The sequence below is a fragment of the Rhinopithecus roxellana genome, chromosome 1 (genome assembly GCF_007565055.1).
Source record: "Rhinopithecus roxellana isolate Shanxi Qingling chromosome 1, ASM756505v1, whole genome shotgun sequence".
Taxonomy (NCBI): domain Eukaryota; kingdom Metazoa; phylum Chordata; class Mammalia; order Primates; family Cercopithecidae; genus Rhinopithecus; species Rhinopithecus roxellana.
Genome location: NC_044549.1, coordinates 98,539,014 through 98,556,874, shown reverse-complemented (window position 1 = coordinate 98,556,874; position 17,861 = coordinate 98,539,014). Strand labels below are relative to the sequence as shown.

At 34.7% G+C, this 17,861-nt stretch overlaps 1 protein-coding gene across 1 annotated transcript in view; it reads left to right on the top strand.

The window, feature by feature from the left end:
* Window positions 1-17,861, top strand: part of RSRC1 (arginine and serine rich coiled-coil 1) — a 426,163-nt gene that overhangs the window by 73,552 nt on the left and 334,750 nt on the right. Inside the window, exon 4 of the mRNA XM_030928335.1 lies at window positions 10,345-10,518. Within this exon, the coding sequence (XP_030784195.1) occupies window positions 10,345-10,518 (174 nt within the window). The remainder of the gene's footprint in view (window positions 1-10,344; window positions 10,519-17,861) is intronic.

Below are 17,861 nucleotides of genomic sequence, written 5' to 3'. Positions count from 1 at the left end.
CCATGGAATTTCACCTCACATATTTATAGATTAGAATTCATCAGAAGATCGAGGGGACGCTACTTCAGATTTCTGTATTCCTCTTTCCGTCAAACTTCCTTCTGTTTGATACAGAGCTTTGCAAATCCTAGCAACCTTGATCTACCTGAAGGTCTGTCTCTGTCTCCTTAGCTCAGCAGACCCGGTCTGTCTGTCTCCTTAGCTCAGCAGATCCACCAGGCTTTTGTTTAGGTTCCCTCTTCCTGCTCTGTGGTCTGGAAAGTTTCTAAAGGCAGTAAACTGAGGTACACCTAAGGTTAGGAATCATATCCCTAGGCTGCCTGTTGCGTAGTATCTGAATCAGTTGTTTCATACATTTTATCTGCTTTTCTAGTTGTTTATGGTAGAAAGATTATTTTCATAGCTTTTAACCCATATGGGCAAAAGATGATTTAAATCTAATATTGATTATTTTATTTGTGATTTCTTTTTTAAAAGAATAATTTCTGTGAATAATTTATCAACCTTATTAATCTTTCAAGAAATCAACTTTGGTCTTTCTTGATCTTTTGTTTCATTATTTGCTTCTTTTCTCTTTATTTCTTTCCTTTTACCTTTTGAGTTTACTTTTCTGTTTTTTTTCCCTTTGAGATGGGTGCTTAGATGATTTATTTTTAGCTTTCATTCTTTTCTTATTTGTGCCTTTATAGCTCTATAAATTTTCGTCTGAGCTGTGCTGTAGATATATTCTACAAATTTTTGATGTGTTATATTTTAGCTTTTATTTGATTCACATATTTTAAAGATTCTCATTGTGATTTCTTCTTTCCCTTGGGATATATAAACATGTATTACTTAATTTCCAAACATTTGGGGATTCTTCTAGTTGTCTTTTGTTTATTGTTTTCTTCCTTAATTGTACTATAGTTAGAAAACATAATCTGAATGCTTTCTAGATTTGAAATGTGTTGAGGTTACCTTCGTGGCCCACCATATAGTTTATTTTAAGAAATATTATAGGTACATTTGATAAGAATGAGTATTAAGAAGTTTTGAAGTATAGTTAATAGGTAAATTTAACCATGAGTTCAAATCTTCTGTGTCTTTACTTTCTAAATTTACATTACAAATCCACAATCAAGATTCTGCCTTTAAGTTTTGTCAACTTCTGCTTTACATATTTTGAGGCTCTTTTATTACATATTTATAAATTCAGGAATGTTAGATTAATACACACTTTTGGGATTACCCTTATCATCAAGGACTGTCTCTAATAGTAGCCTTTATTTTGAAGTCTACTTTATCTGACATTGGTATGGTTTCACCATCTTACTTTCTTTTTGTTAGTGCGTGCATGATCTTTTTTTCTCTGCCTTTACTTTGAACTCTTCTTTGTTTTAATACTTAAGATGTTCATTTTGAAAGCTGCTTGTAGTTTGTTGCCTTCAGTTGGACAATCTTTCGATTGTATTATTTAGTCCATTTATATTTATTAATTACTGATATATTTGGATTTAATTCTACCATCTTATTCTTCGTTTTCTATTTGTGCAATCCATTTTTTCTTTTTTTTCTACTTTCTTCTTTGGACTAATTTTATTTCATTTTATTTTCTATTAGGTGACTAGTTTATATTATTTTAATTATACCTTCAGTGACTTACCTAGAAATTGTTGCATGGTCTTGACTTATATAAATCTAACATAAATTACTACTTTTATTACTTTTTGTTTTTCTGTGGCTTTGATTTTTGAAGGATAGCTTGGCTGGAATACATGGCCAGTGGGATGTAACATGGCCAACATACTTATTCCCTCTTGAGTTTCTCAAAAAAAATTAAAGCCATTGTTTTGCTGTGTATCATGCAGTTGAGACTGGTATCAACTTGTCTTTCTTTGTTAGTGACTTAATCAGAATATTCTTTTTCCTTTATCTTTAATGAGCAGTAACTTAATCAGTATATATCTCAGGGTTAATTATGGGTAGTTTATTTCCCTGTGGTGGACCCTTTCTACATGTGGATGGCTTTAGTTACAGGACTGTTCTTGCATTATGATTGTAATGATCTGTTACCTTGTGTTTTCTTTTGGAACCTCAACTAGTTGGTTGTTCATTGTGTGCCTCTTCTTTCTGTAACTTTTTTCTGAAATTTTTCACTACTTTTGTTTTCTTTCTCTTGGCCCTTTTCATCATTAACATCTATGTCTCTTATTATGTGAGCATGTTGTAATTTAATATTCATTTCTGGGATGACTTATTTTAATTTTAGTTATTTTATTTTTATTTTAAATAAATTGAGCTTTTCCCTAAAATCAGATAATGGTCATTTCATATCTCCCTGTTGTTTGTCTATTTTTGCCCTGGATTTTTTTTTTTTTTTTGCTTGTTTCTTTATGTTTGATTCATTTTCTAGTGCTATGTTATAGTCTTCTCTATTTCATGGTTTTTGGTGAGATATATTTGCATTTTTTGAAAAATTTTGATTATTTCTGTTTCTTATAGTTGCTTTGTATGGATGTTGGATTTTCTTTTTATGTCATTCTTGATAATTTTCCTCGATCAGCAGTAATAGACAATACTGTAAATGGACTGAAGATTTCATATGACTTTAAGCCTTCTTGAATGGCACTCTATTGTTTAGTATCATGAGGTGGAGTTTCTTTCTTTCATTTTATTAGAAATAGGGTCTCGCTCAGTCATGCAGGCTGGAGTACAGTGGCTCACTCCAATCTGAGCTTACTGCAGCCTTCTAACTCCTAGAGTCAAGTGATTCTCCTGCCTCAGACTCTCAGGTAGCTGAGACTACAGGCATCATTTATGATCTTGTTTTTGTAGATCTCTGAACTTCAGTACCTTGTTTCCTAGTTTTTCTTTATCACCAAGCCACTGGTGGACACCTTCCTTTCCAAAGCGCATCTCTTTCCTAGAATGGATCCTTAAAAAAATTCCTCTTATTTTTATCATTTTAGTTGAAATTTAGTAGGGAGTGAAATTAGGTATCCATGTTCAAAATGTCATCCTGACATGGAATCCATGTTATTTTTATTCAATGTGTGATTATTTAATTTTAATTACAGTTTTATTTTATGGTAAATGTAGTCTTTATTTATAGGTAGAACTTAACTGAATAGACTACTTGAAGTATTGTAGTTTTCTTTTGAAAGACAAAATATTAGGGTATTTGTTTTGATTACATGTGTTTAGAACTTATTAGCCAATTAAGAAACTTGATAAATTGTTTTTTTAGGGCAGTAATTCATTTTATGTAGAGATGTTGCAGGGACTTTTCTTATTCTGTAGATATTGAAAGCATTTATCTGGTATAATAGGACATCTTGCTGTCCATTTATTGCTTATATATTGGATGTTCTAGAGTGCCACATTTTTTATCAAATGTTTCTTTGCTTATAATAGATCTCCATATTGACTTTGGTACTCTAGAGACTTCTAGAGTGATTTATCAGAGATATATTTATTTAAGGAATGAGGGATAAATAAGTCTTAAATTTTAATATAGTTTCTTTGGCTTTTTGTTTGTTTGGTCTGGGTAGGAAATCTTTTTACCCTGAACTTCTACTTTCTTCTTGATGAGGACCATTCAAATTTGTAAGTAAAGTTACTTAATAAAGTAAATGGAGTTGTTCGTATGTCCAGGATGTGAGTTTTACTCAAAATTGTGTAAAGTCAATTCTTACGACAACTAAGAAGTTAGCAGCTTAGTTTATTTCAATCTGTGCTTGGTTTCATGGTTGTTTTTAACAGCTTTGAATAATTTTTTTTCTCTCTTTGTTTTTGCATTTACTGTCTTTTTCACACATATTTTCTTCAGACTCACTTTTTGCTACTTGCAATCTATAAGCATGATTAAGAGGCAGACAGTGTGAGGATTAAAACAATGAACATTAAGACACAAAGGGCAGGGGGAAGGTCCAATAGCTTATACTATGCATACTGTGCATACTCTGATGTTTTAAAACTTACTACTTTCTTTGAATTTAACATCATGTGACTTGACTTATAGATCTGCTATTGCTATCACAGTTTATTGAGCCACACCAGCAACATTTATAGAATATACCAGAATTTTCAAGACACGAATTGCTTGTATGAAGATGTAGGGTAAATAGTGAGCACAATTAGTTTGGAAAATGGCAGGCATATGTTTCTATAGTAGAGTCCTTGTGTTAGGGAAAACTGTGAGATGGGTTTGGAGATAACTGAGCTTGGTTAATTAATTGGTAAGTTGGGAGAAGTCGAAGATTGGGAAATAAGGTGCTAGGGAGGGTTGGGTAGATAGTACTTGATAGAAGACCTCACTGCTAATTGCAGTATCCCATTTTTCTATAATAGTGATAGAAATGTGATCAGACTCTGCTTCCTCTGGGACAGTGCCAATTAAGCCCTGTTGTCTTCATGTTATAGTACCTTCTTCAAGACCTACATATCCCCCAGATATTTCCTTTTATCCTCCAAAGGCTTCAAGACTTAGATGATAGGTGATATGGTCTTCCTGTTAATAGCAGACCGCTGAAGATCATGTATTTGGCTGCCGAGGGTTATCTGTGAAGACAAGGATTTTAGTCCTTCAGATTATTATTATTCACTTTCCTATATAAAAGACATACATTGAACCTTGAGCGATTCTTATGCCAGCCTTGAGATTTTAAAGGTCTGTCAAAATCAGAATGCTATGGTGTGAGGGAAACATATTTCATATGCTTCTGATTCAGATTTTACAAATTCACTCAAATTAGTACCTCCCTCAGTTAACTTCTTTCCTAGTGCCTGCCTCCTTCTCCCAAATCACTTGTGTTATTTCACAACTCAGGTAATATTATTTCATTCCCATGGTAAGGTAAATATTACTGTCATTTTGCACATAAGGAAACAGAAGCTCAGAGAGGTAATAGCTTGTTCAAGGGCACTATTATTTGAGGATTTCTTTATCTTCTAAATCTGAATACGTATGTAACTTTGAGCATATTAGTAACAGATACATTTAATTTTAAGGGTACAGTAAAAACACGATTTTACCAAAATCCACCTCATCTGGAGCCAAAATAGTGTATATTTTGTCCAACAGTATATGTATTTTTTTAATAAAAAGAGGCAAATGAATAAGAAATGAGCTTTTGTTACAGATTTAGTTTAAAAATAAGCCTTAGAATTGTATTAATGTTTAACTCGCCTGTCTTTTGTTACTCTGTATTTTCACAGTTAATTGCCAGAATCATATTTTGGTCCTAAATAATATGGAACCAAATAATGAAAATATTCTGTATGTCTATATGCATATAATGTATTTATAGTGGCTGAGGTTATCACAAAATAAGGCTGCCTTCCATTTACATTGTTATTGCTTTTTTTATCAGAAAACTTAAAAATTTGACTGATTATTACTCAAAGATTTTAGTAATCTGTTAAAATTTCCACGTATTTACACATAATAGAAAATTTAATCAGAAAGGAATCAGGTAATATCTGTGGGGACAGTAAGTTGTGATGATAAAATTTTGATATAGAAAGATACTCGTGTCAAAATTAAGGCATAGTCAAAGAAACTTATAGAGCAAATGGTAGAAATTTCATATTTGTAAATTAGGACAATAAAATAATTAAACCTATGTTAACAGCAGCAATAAATATTATAACTGCAGGTTGATGTAGTAGCTCATGCCTATAATCCCAGAACTTTGGGAGGCTGACATGGGAAGATCACTTGAAGCTAGGAGTTTAAGACCAGCCTGGACAAAATAGACCCCATCTATATAGACACACACACACACACACACACACACACACACTCTCACACACACACACACACACACAATTAGCTGAGCATGGTGGCACGCATATGTAGTCCCAGCTACTTGGGAGGCTGATGCGGGAGGATCGCTTGAGTCAGGGAATTTGAGGTTGTGTAGGATATGATCATGCTGCTGCACTCCAGCCTGGGTGACAGAGTTAGACCTTGTCTCAAATAAATAAATAAAGGAATGAAGAAATGTAGGAAGGAAAGGAAAGAAGAAAAGGAAAAGGAAAGGAAAGGAGGAAGGAAGGAAGAAAAGGAAGAAATTTCTTAAACTCACATTAAGAAAGTTTGCGGGTTTCTGATCCAATATTCTTCTTTATTTATTAAGTGAACGCATTAGAGATGGACAAGGACAAATGTTACTGCTGCTGAAAGCCATGTAATTCTCTTAAAGACTTACATATATCATGATACAGTTTGGCTCTGTGTCCCCACCCAAATCTCAAATTGTAGCTCCCATAATTTCCATGTGTTGTGGGAGAGACCCCGTGGGAGATGACTGAATCATAGGAGCGGGTCTTTCCCGTGCTGTTCTCATGATGGTGAATGGGTCTCATGAGATCTGTTGGTTTTAAAAATGGGAGTTTCTAGCCCAAGCTCTTTCTTTGCCGGCTGCCATCCACATAAGATGTGACTTGCTACTCCTTGCCTTCCACCATGATTTTGAGGCCTCCCCAGCCATGTGGAACTGTAGGTCCAGTAAATCTCTTTCTTTTGTAAATTTCCGAGTCTCAGGTATGTCTTTTTCAGCAGAGTGAAAATGGACTAATATATATTCTAAGTATCTAGGATGAGTTCATGTGATGTCTCCATCATCCACATTCTTTATTCTTCGGTAATTTGTATTGGTTATTTGTATTTGCTCTTTTTCTTTCATTTGATCACTTTAGCTGAGACATTAATTTTATTGATATTCTCAGGGTACCAGATTTTGGCTTTTTTAGTTTTTCCTTCCATTGATTTTTCTCTTTAGTGATTCCTTTCTTCCAGCTACTTTGGTTTATAGTGCTTTGCTCTTCTTTTTGTAGCTTCTTAAAGTGAAACCTTAGGTAATTGATTTTAGATATTTCTTCTTTTCTAATATAAACATTTAAAACTATAAATGTCTCCCTAAACATTGCTTTAGCTGCATCCCACAAACTCTCATATGTTGTATTTTTCATTTTCATTCAGTTCAAAATACTTTTAAATTTCCTTTGTGCTTTCTTACTTGACTCATGGATTATTTGAAAGTGTATTATTTGGTTTCCATATATCTGGAGTTTTTCTGTATGTTTTATTGTTAAATTCTAATTTAATTCTGTTTCGGTCAGATAAACATGTTCTGCATGATTTCTACCTAGGAATTGATCCTTTGATTATCATGAAGTATCCATTTTTATTTTGGGTGATACTCTTAGTTTCTGAAGTCTAGTTTAGGTGGTATTAATATATTAACTTCAGCTTTCCTGTACTTGCTGTTTATATGATGTATATCTTTTTAGCCATTTACTTTTTTTTTTTTTTTTTTTTTTTTTTTTTTTTTTTTTTTGAGACAGAGTCTCTCTCGCCGCCCAGGCTGGAGTGCAGTGGCACTATCTTGGCTCCCTGCAAGCTCCACCTCCCGGGTTCACGCCATTCTCCTGCCTCAGCCTCCTGAGTAGCTGGGACTACAGGTGCTCGCCACCAGGCCCAGCTAATTTTTTGTATTTTTTAATAGAGATGGGGTTTCACCGTGTTGGCCAGGATGGTCTCAATCTCGTGACCTCGTGATCCGCTCACTTCGGCCTCCCAAAGTGCTGGGATTACAGGCGTGAGCCACTGCGCCTGGCCTAGACATTTACTTTTAACCTATCTGTGTCTGCTTATTTAAAGTACATATTTTGTAGATAGCATATAGTCGTTCTTCTAGATGGCATACAGTATTGCTTTTTATACCTTTGACAAACAGCCTTTTTACAATATTTTGTTTATTAATATCTAATGTACTTATGATATAATTAGTCTATCATTTTATTATTTTATGTATTTGCCTTTTTTTCTTTTTGCTTCCTTTCCAGCTTCCTTTTGGATTAATGAGTATTTTTAATAATTCCTTTAAAATTAATCTATTGACTTTTTAGCATACTTATTTTCTTCTTTTTTTAGTAGTTGCTCTAAGGATTACAGTGTATGCTCTTAACATTTCAGTGTACTTAGAATTATTATTTCACCATTTAATGTGAAATATAGAAACCTTTTAACAGTATAGGTTTATTTACCTGCCCCATGCTTTATTCTATAGAGATTATTTGTATTATGTCTACCTTCATTATAAACCTTAGAGTAAAATACTATTATTTTTACTTTGAGCACTTATATGTGTTTTAAATAAATTAAGGGAAATAAACAGTTTTTGATACTTACCTATTTATTTACTTTCTGGTAGTCTTCATTCCTTCCTAAAGATCCACGTTTTCATCTGTTATCATTCCTTTTCGGCCTGAAGAACTTTCTTTAGTATTTATTGTAATGCAAGTCTTCTGTTGATATTTGTTTACTTTTCCTTTGTCTAAAAAATGTCCTTATTTTACTTTCATTTTTTGAGGGATATTTTTGCTGGGTATAAAATTCTAGGTTGACCTTTTGTTTTCTTTCACCATGTTAAGAATTTCATTCCACTGTCTTCTGATTTCCATTGTTTTTGATAAGAAGTCAGTGGCAATAGTTGGTATCATTGTTCACCTGTATGTAATGTGTTGTTTTTCCTCTGAATACTTTCAAGATTTCTCTACACCTTTAGTGTTTTTCAGTTTGACTATAGTATTTCTAATCATGGTCTTCTTAATATTTATCTTACTTGGTTTGTTGAACTTCTAATAAAGAATCTGTAAATTTTTCTTTTATTAACTTTGGAAAATTTTTTGCTCACCACTGAAAAAATGTTTTCTGCTTCATCCTCTGTTTTCTCTATTTCTGGGTTTAAATAAGCTTGTTAGGCATTTGAATCTTGTCACACAGATCCCTGAGGGTCTTTCTTATTAACAATCTTTTTCCTCTTAGTTCTTCATAATGGGTAATTTTGATCGATTTATTTGCATGTATACAGATTCTTTCCTCTGTTATTACCAGTGTGCTTTTAATCTCATCCAGCATAATTTTAATTTCAGAGACTGTGTTTTTCAGTTACAGAATTTTTTTTTCATGTTCTGGTATTCCTATTGAGATTGCTTAATTTTATATTCATTATTAGCCTAGTTAAACTTACTGCTTTAAAATCCTTATCTGTTAATTTTAACATCTAGTTTAATCTCAGTTGCTTTTCATATACTGTCTTTTAAGAAGAGAACACATTTTTTGTGTTTCTTCATTTATCTAGGAATTTTGGGTTTTTATCCTGGACAAAGTGAGTACTATGAAAACTCTGTTATTTTCCTCTGAAAAACATACTTTTGTTTGTTTATTGTTTTGTTTAGCAGGAAAATCACGTGGTTGGATTAAAATGGCAACAATTCTGTTTTTGTTGTTGTTGTTTATTTGTTTGTTTTTGAGACGGAGTCTTTCTCTGTCGCCCAGGCTGGAGTGCAGTGGTACAGTCTGGGCTCACTGCAGCCTCCACCTCCCAGATTTAAGCAAGTCTCCTGTTTCAGCTTCTCGAGTAGCTGGGATTACAGGCATGAGCTACCACGCCCAGCTAATTTTTGTATTTTTAGTAGAGGCGAGGTTTTACCGTGTTGGCCAGGCTGGTCTCGATCTCCTGCCCTCAAGTGATCTACCTGCCTTGGCCTCCCAAAGTGCTGGGATTACAGGCATGAGCCACCGCACCCTGCATGAAGATAAAATATATTTAATATTCACTAAGTGGAAGTGGATCATCATAAAGGTTGTCATCCTCATCTTCATGTTGAATAGGCTCAGGAGGAAGAGGCAGAGGAAGGGTTTGCCTTGCTGTCTCAGTGGTGGCAGAGATGGAAGAAAATCCACCTGTAAGTGGATCCATGCAGTTGAAACCCATGTTGTTCAAGGGTCAACCTGGGTTGTTTTTAAAAATTATCTGTAGGATTGTCAGTCTGATAGAGTTTGTTTGTTTGTTTGTTTGTTTTAAATCAATACTGTAACCAGAACCTGAAATAATTACTTCTTAGTATTGTACCATAATGCATTAAATACAAAGAATAGCTGGATTGGAGTGGATCAATATTTATATTGGAACAATTAGAAATAAGAAATAAGCTTGAATAGATATGGAAGCAACGATTGTAGAGAAAAGGAAAGCCCTATCCTTATAGATTAAATTAGATACATTATTTGAGGAGATGTGAATAATTAAGACTAGATTTGAACCTTTAAGGCAAACACTTTTTAACTGCATCATTATTTCCTATAAAGTTAGCATATATATTTCCCACATATTATTTCAAGTGAGAGCATTTACTCATAAAGAATCATATTCAGGTGCTTGCTTCACATGATTATTTAATTCTGAGTCCACAACTAAAACTAAGTAGTTTTTTTTCAGATAATTTAAAAGAGTATTTACTTTTCATAATACAACTTATACAGTAAGTTTATTTAACAAAATCTGCTTACCATAGGTCCAGGTCAAGACCTCGTCTCCGTTCTCACAGTCGTAGCAGTGAAAGGTCCAGTCACAGAAGAACACGTAGTCGGTCTCGGGATAGAGAACGACGTAAAGGCAGAGATAAAGAGAAAAGAGAAAAGGAGAAGGACAAAGGGAAGGACAAGGAATTACATAACATCAAACGTGGGTAAGTTGAAGCAAATCTTATCTGGTAAGGACTTGGTGATTCCATGGTGATGTTCAAACTACATTTTTGTTCTCTGAGGTTTTTCTTGTGACTCAGTTGCTATAAGAGTAGAAGAAAATGGAACAAAAAGAGAGAATACAGTAGAGAAAGAAGAAAGGATAAATCAAAATAGTTATCTCAGATTGTTACTGTGGTACATTTTCATTTCTATTTTTATTTAATAATAATATAACAATATTGGAATCAATATAAATAGCAATATCAAAGTTTAGTATGTTAGTAGAGGAAAATTTGCCTAATTCTGTAGGAAAGTTTCATATTCTGTTTCCTTTGTTCTGAGTATGAACTTAAAATTTGAAGACTACTTAGTGATTAAAAATGTTTATTTCCTTATTGTAAAGCTGTTAGGGGAAAAGTATAAAGTTGAAACAGAAAGAGGAGACCATGTGATTTACTATTGTTTAAGCCTTTTTGAAATATGGAATGGGAGCTTGGGCAATATTAGGGTGTATGTGTGTGTAAGAGTGAGTGTGTCTGCTTATAAGGTCTGGATTTTGTTTTTCATAGAATTGCTATTATTAAAACAATGAGATTCTAGTTTTGTCCATTTAGAGACAGAACTTGAAATCCACTCATAAGTGTTTGTCAAATTAGAAAACATTAAAATCAAACAATCTTATTTTAACAGAGTAAATTCACAGCATCTTGTTCGTTTTATTCAAAATTATAATTGAGGTCTTTTATTCTAAGAAGTAGAATCTAATGTTGGAATTTATCCTCTTTTGTCAGTCTTTCAATGTCTTGTGTGAATATATTTATTTTAATACTTCAATATAAATGTGTTTATCTTTAATGTATTAGTTTTCCATGTTTACCATTTTACTAGGATTGTAGTTATAGCATCCTGACATCTTGATTCTATAATTATTAAGTTTATTAAAAGATAGGGAATTCCTTCCTCATTCCTTTCATTTTCACAGTCGTTTGTTCATTTTTTATTTCCAAATTTATAGTGATGTTACATAAATCTGCCTAGATTGTTGGCTTTTAAGTATTCTTTAAATGTTAAGTTTGTGGTAGAGTTTGGAAGAGGATAACATTATTTTTATGTGACTTTTGTTCGCCTGATCATCCCACAACCATTAATGTACAGTGATCAATTATGTTCCTGTAAAATTCTGAGTTCTGTCCTCTTGTAGTTTTAAGGATTGTGAAATGTTACAGGAGAGGAGTTAGAAGTTAGATACCTGTCTGTAAGGGTGGGGAGGCTGAGCTAGCCAGCACTGGTATAATGGAATGAAGGCAGAAAGTGTTTGGGGGAAATCTCTTGGTAACAGGAGAAAGTCAATAGGATGATAAATTCGAAGGGAGAATTTACATACAGTAGGGTTCTGAGTCTGGAAAGTATGCTTAATGAATACAACTTTTCAATCAAGAAACTGCCTTGCGGCCGGGCGCGGTGGCTCAAGCCTGTAATCCCAGCACTTTGGGAGGCCGAGACGGGCGGATCACGAGGTCAGGAGGTCGAGACCATCCTGGCTAACACGGTGAAACCCCGTCTCTACTAAAAAAAATACAAAAAACTAGCCGGGCGAGGTGGCGGCGCCTGTAGTCCCAGCTACTCGGGAGGCTGAGGCGGGAGAATGGCGTAAACCCGGGAGGCGGAGCTTGCAGTGAGCTGAGATCCGGCCACTGCAGTCCAGCCCGGGCGACAGAGCGAGACTCCGTCTCAAAAAAAAAAAAAAAAAAAAAAAAAAGAAACTGCCTTGCTTCTGATTCCTTTTAAAATTTTTTCTTCTTTTGGTTTTGTTTTTAAAAATTACATGGCTATGGAAGAAAGCTATGATTTTTACTGGTCATTAAAGTTTTGCCTTCCACCTCACCAAATTTTACTTTTTTAGAATAATACTTGTGTAGTTGTATAACATTTATATTATGTAAAATATTATATGGGGGATTTTAAAGGTAAGAAATATGAGAGAGTGAATAAAACAGGAAGGTTAGATTGTGTTAAAAAAGGTTCTCATATGGTAACATTAATCTTGAATATCTAAGGCAACTTTCCAGGTTAGACTCATCTCTCACTCATAGTTGATCGTGTTCAAGTGGACCAATTCCTGGATGGCAAGTTTACAAGATGATAGTGTTGTATTTGCTGTTATTTCTTAACATTAATCTCAACAAAGGCAATGAACAAAGTCAAAATAAGAGGTGCAAAATAAAAGGGCACCGGGGACTGATGCCAAAAAACTGTGGCTAGTCTGCATTATGGTTTTAGTGGGCCATAGTAGAGGGTAGTGTTGTGTTAGGGTGCCCTTTCCCCTGCTTAGTGCTGAGGTGCACACAGATTCTTATATTTCCTAACCCTGATTTTCAAGCCATTCTGGACTTAGAATCTTTTGTATCACTCAGAGCACCTAATGTACATGTTAATTTTTATTAAATATTTAATATTTAAATATTCATTATCAAATATGCACATTCATTCATCTGTTTACTTGTTCAGTCAACAATATTTAAATGCCTTCTACTTGTCAGGTACTATGTTAGGTAATAAGGATATAAATGTTAGTGCCAGTACTGCTTGGAGCTTTCACACAGGTGGAAATATAAACATGTATAGAAGGGAAGGTATGCAAATGATTATAGTAAAGTCAGATGAATTTTTCCAGTAGGAAAAGTAAAAAGTAAAACTGTACCAGTTAGGATGCTTTGGCTGTAACAAAACCTAACTAACAGTAGCTTAAATTAAACCAAGGGTCAGCAAACTTTTGTAAAGGTCTAGATTAGGGGTATCCAATCTTTTGGCTTCCCTGGGCCACATTGGAAGAAGAAGAATTGTTTTGGGCCACATATGAAATACTCTAATGATAGCTGATGAGCAAATAAATAAATAAATAATAAAATAAAATCACAAAAATCTCTTAATGTTTTAAGAAAGTTTATGAATTTGTGTTGGGCAACATTCAAAGCTGTCCTGGGCTGCATGTGGCCCACGGGCTGCAAGTTGGACAAGCTTGGGCTAGATAGTAAATAATTTAGGCTTTCTGGATCATTTGGTCTCTGTTGCAACTACTGAACTTTACAACTATAGGTAATAGTAAGCTAACAGGCAGACCGTATTTCAGTAAAACTGTTTATAAAAATGGGTATCTGGCTGGATTTGGCTCAAGAGTTGTCATTTGTCATTTCTGGCTTAAACTACAAGTGCACTTACAGCTAATAACGAGCAGTTTAGAGATAAGCAGTCTGAGGCTGTTTTTATACTTCTCACAGGTCAGTCTCAGCATCTTGGCTTTCATTTTCAGTCTTGACACCTTCTGGTCAAGAGAGATTTCCCTCCATAAACTTCAAGCTGGTTGATCTTAACTAGTCCCTGTGTCAGGGAAAAATTCTCAGATGAAGTGATGTTTACATTTTGAAGGAAGAGAGGGGGAGGAATGATCATGCAAAATGAACTTCAAATAGAAAGATGTGGAGGCATCAAGGTATGTGTGGTACAATTTGAGGGACTGAAGTCTAGTGGGGCTTGGTTTAGAGTAGAAGATAAGTAATGATGAGAGATGATTATGAGAGGGCTTTGAGTATGCAGTTAATTCTAGGGGCAGTGGGATGCCAATGTAGAGTTTCAAGTAGAGAAATAATGTGATTGGGTCTACATGGGTTATGAACAAAATGCTTTACTCACAATGGATGTAAAAAGATAAGCGTCGACTGGGCGTGGTGGCTTACGCCTGTAATCTCAGCACTTTGGGAGGCCAAGGCGGGGGGATCACCTGAGATCAGGAGTTGGAGACCAGCCCGACCAACATGATGAAACCTCATCTCTACTAAAAATACAAAAATTAGCTGGGCGTAGTGGTGCATGCCTGTAATCCCAGCTACTTGGGAGGCTGAGGCAAGAGAATCGCTTGAACCCAGGAGGCAGAGGTTGCAGTGAGCCAAGATCATGCCATTGCACTACAGCCTGGGTAACAAAGTGAGACTCCGTTTAAAAAAAAAAAAAAAAAAAAAAAAAGATAAGCATCTAACATTTTAAATGTATTTTTTCAGTATCAGGAATTCTGCTAAGCCTTTGACATATATTATCACATTTAATAACCTGATGAAATAAGTGCTTTTATTATCCTATTAATATAGATGAAGAGATGAAGGTGCTTAGACTTATGGTCATAGAGCTAATAAATGACAGAATTAGGCTTCTAATTCAAATGGACTGACTGTCACCTGCCTCTTAACAACACACTATCCTCATTTCTTTAGTAATCCATAATTATTAATGATGAACAAGAGAGTTTGAGATCAAGTGATATACTGTTGTTTAAACATTCCTAGAAAACAGTGAGAGAGAACTGAGAGAATTTTCTGTACACTGTTTTTCCCTGATCAGCCCAGAAATCTCATTAGTAAAAGATTGATCCCTTCTTTTCTCCCTCTCTCTTCGTTTCTTAGTTTCCCACCTCAGCATTTCATCTATTTAGAATTATATTTAATTATCTTTACAGACAATTCCTAGGCCTTAATTAAGTTTATTTTAGTGATGGTTTCATTAGCTGTCTTTTTTCCAAGTGGCTTTAAAAAATTTGTGGAGAGACAGAGGAAAAAGGATTTACTAACATTTAAATTAGGACTTATGTATTAATTCATTGTGATTGCGCAGTGCATGACGAGTGTTTTAGCTTGTGCTAAGTAACCTAAGTGCTTTTTCACACGAGAAAATAACCTATGTGCAAAAGTAATAGTATTTGGATAGATGGATGGATGGATAGATAGATAGATAGATAGATAGATAGATAGATAGATAGATAGATAGACAGACAGGACACAAAGTATACATTTATAAAGCACAAAGCAAGAACAGTAAGTACAATAATGGTAAAACAAGGTAAAGGGTGTTTATAAATTGGGAAAAACAAAACAGGAAAGAAAGGAATGCTCAAGCAGGAATTAGTGAGCTTAATAATGAGGGAGAGTTTGTTTATACTTTTGAGAAAAAAATGCAAAATCAGATAATTCTGAAAAACCCTTTTTAAATAACAGCTAATTATAGTTCTGGAAATTCCTAGAACATTAAAATTGTAGAATTTGTCTTATAATGTCACAAATTGACCCATTCATTTTATTTATCTACTGATTTAGGAAGACCAAATATAAACTGGAAAGGTCTCAGTAGTTTGTAGGGACTAAAAGATGCCTTTCCTTATAACACTGTGTGAATGATTATTATAAGAAAGACACCGAGTCCTGTCTGAAATTTTATCAAGAACATTTAATAATTTTTAATGTTTTATATTTATAAAATTCAGTTTCTAAGAATATTTTCTCTTTTAAACACTGATACAGATTTTTCTTGTTTTTTATTTTCCCCCCAGATTTAAAAAATAAATATTTATCTTATCCTTAGAAAATTTTATTTTTTAAAAGTGAAAGCAGTTTATTAAGAAAATAAAGGAATAAAGAATGGCTACTCTGTAGGCAGAGCAGCTGTATTTCTTTTCTTTTAATTTGTAATTTTTTTTTTTTTTTTTTTTTATAGACAGGGTCTCAGTTTGTTGCTCAGGCTGGAGTGCAAGGATGTGATAATAGCTCACTCCAACCTTGATCTCCTGGGCTCCAGTGATCCTCCCACCTCAGCCTCTTAAGTAGCTAGTACTGCAAGTGTTCGCCACCAGGCTTGGCTAAATTTTTATTCTTTATTTTTTGTTGAGATAGAGTCTCACTATGTTGACTAAGCTGGCTTCAAACTCTGGATCTCAAGCAATCCTCTGGCTTTGACCTTCCAAAGCACTAGGATTATGGGAGTGAGCCACATTGCCAGGCCCTAGATCATTACAATTTTTATAAGGGATAATGTCTTTGCATTATGAAAACAGATTTTTCTTAATAGCAGAGTTGTTAAGTTGAAATTGGATACAATATTTTGTTAAACTGTTATTGAGAGTCAACAATCAGAACTATGAAACTTGTCATGGCATGGCATCTCATAATTGCAATTTGATTTGATGATGGTGAATGTTATACATCCTATCTAAGTCTTCTGTGGATTAACATATTATTGGACCTTCTTTACCTACATCTTGATCCAAACTACCTAACATATAGTTGACTGCTATAAAACATTTTTAAAGATGTCTTTGAAAAGTTAGTTGTGAACAAATATGTAAGTACCAGTGATGTTCTACTATTCATTCTTTTTTTTTTTTTTTTTTTTTTTTGAGACGGAGTCTCACTCTGTCGCCCAGGCTGGAGTGCAGTGGTGCTCCAGCTCACTGCAAGCTCCGCCTCCCGGGTTCACGCCATTCTCATGCCTCAGCCTCCCGAGTAGCTGCGACTACAGGTGCCTGCCACCGTGTCCGGCTAATTTTTTGTATTTTTAGTGGGGGCAGGGTTTCACCGTGTTAGCCAGGATGGTCTCGATCTCTTGACTTCGTGATCCACCCGCCTCGGCCTCCCAAAGTGCTGGGATTACAGGCGTGAGCCATTGTGCCCGGCCTTTACTATTCATTCTTAAATCACAGTGCCATCCTTAAAAGGGAAATTTGGATGAGATTGATTTAAATCACCAGCTAGGAAAATTTGGTTTAAGGTAGTTGTTGCCTACTGCCATGGTTTGAATGTGTCTCCCAAAGTTTGTGTGTTAGACACTTGATCCAAAATGCAGCAGTGTTGGGAGGTGGGACCCTTATGGGAGGTGGGTCTTCCCTCGTGAATGGATTAATGCAGTTATCAAGGGAGTGGGCACACTATCATGGGAGTAGGTTTCTTATAAAAGGACTGGCTTCCCCCTCCTACATGCTCTTTGCCTTTCTTCTTTGGGATGATGCAGCAGGAAGTTCATCATCAGATGCTGGCCCCTCAGTCTTGGACTTCCCAGCATCCAGAACTGTGAGGCAATAAATTTTTATTAATTATGGACTAATGACCCAGACCATTGCATTCTGTTATAGCAGCACAGAATGGTCCAAGACACCTACTAAAATGCTTTCTTCTTAATTTGAATAACTTTAGAATTCATTAGGAACCTAATTTTGTATTTCTAAGTGGGCCTTTCTTTATGACCTGCTACCATGAAAAGTTTTCCCCTTTATTATTTCCTCATTGCATTTTCAGTAGATGGATGCTGTTCTCAGAAATGTACCATCAAGACTTTTGGGATCTTTTACTGAAATACTTGCATTTATGCATTCTTCCATTTTTCTTTGTATAATTTTCAGAAGCTTTATACTTTTTGAGAGAGGTAAGAATTTGCCCCTGGATATATAATTTATTTTTCTATAAAATGGGGATGGTAGTACTTAAAAAGCTGTAAGTATTATAAGCAGTGTGAATAAGAAAACTAGTAC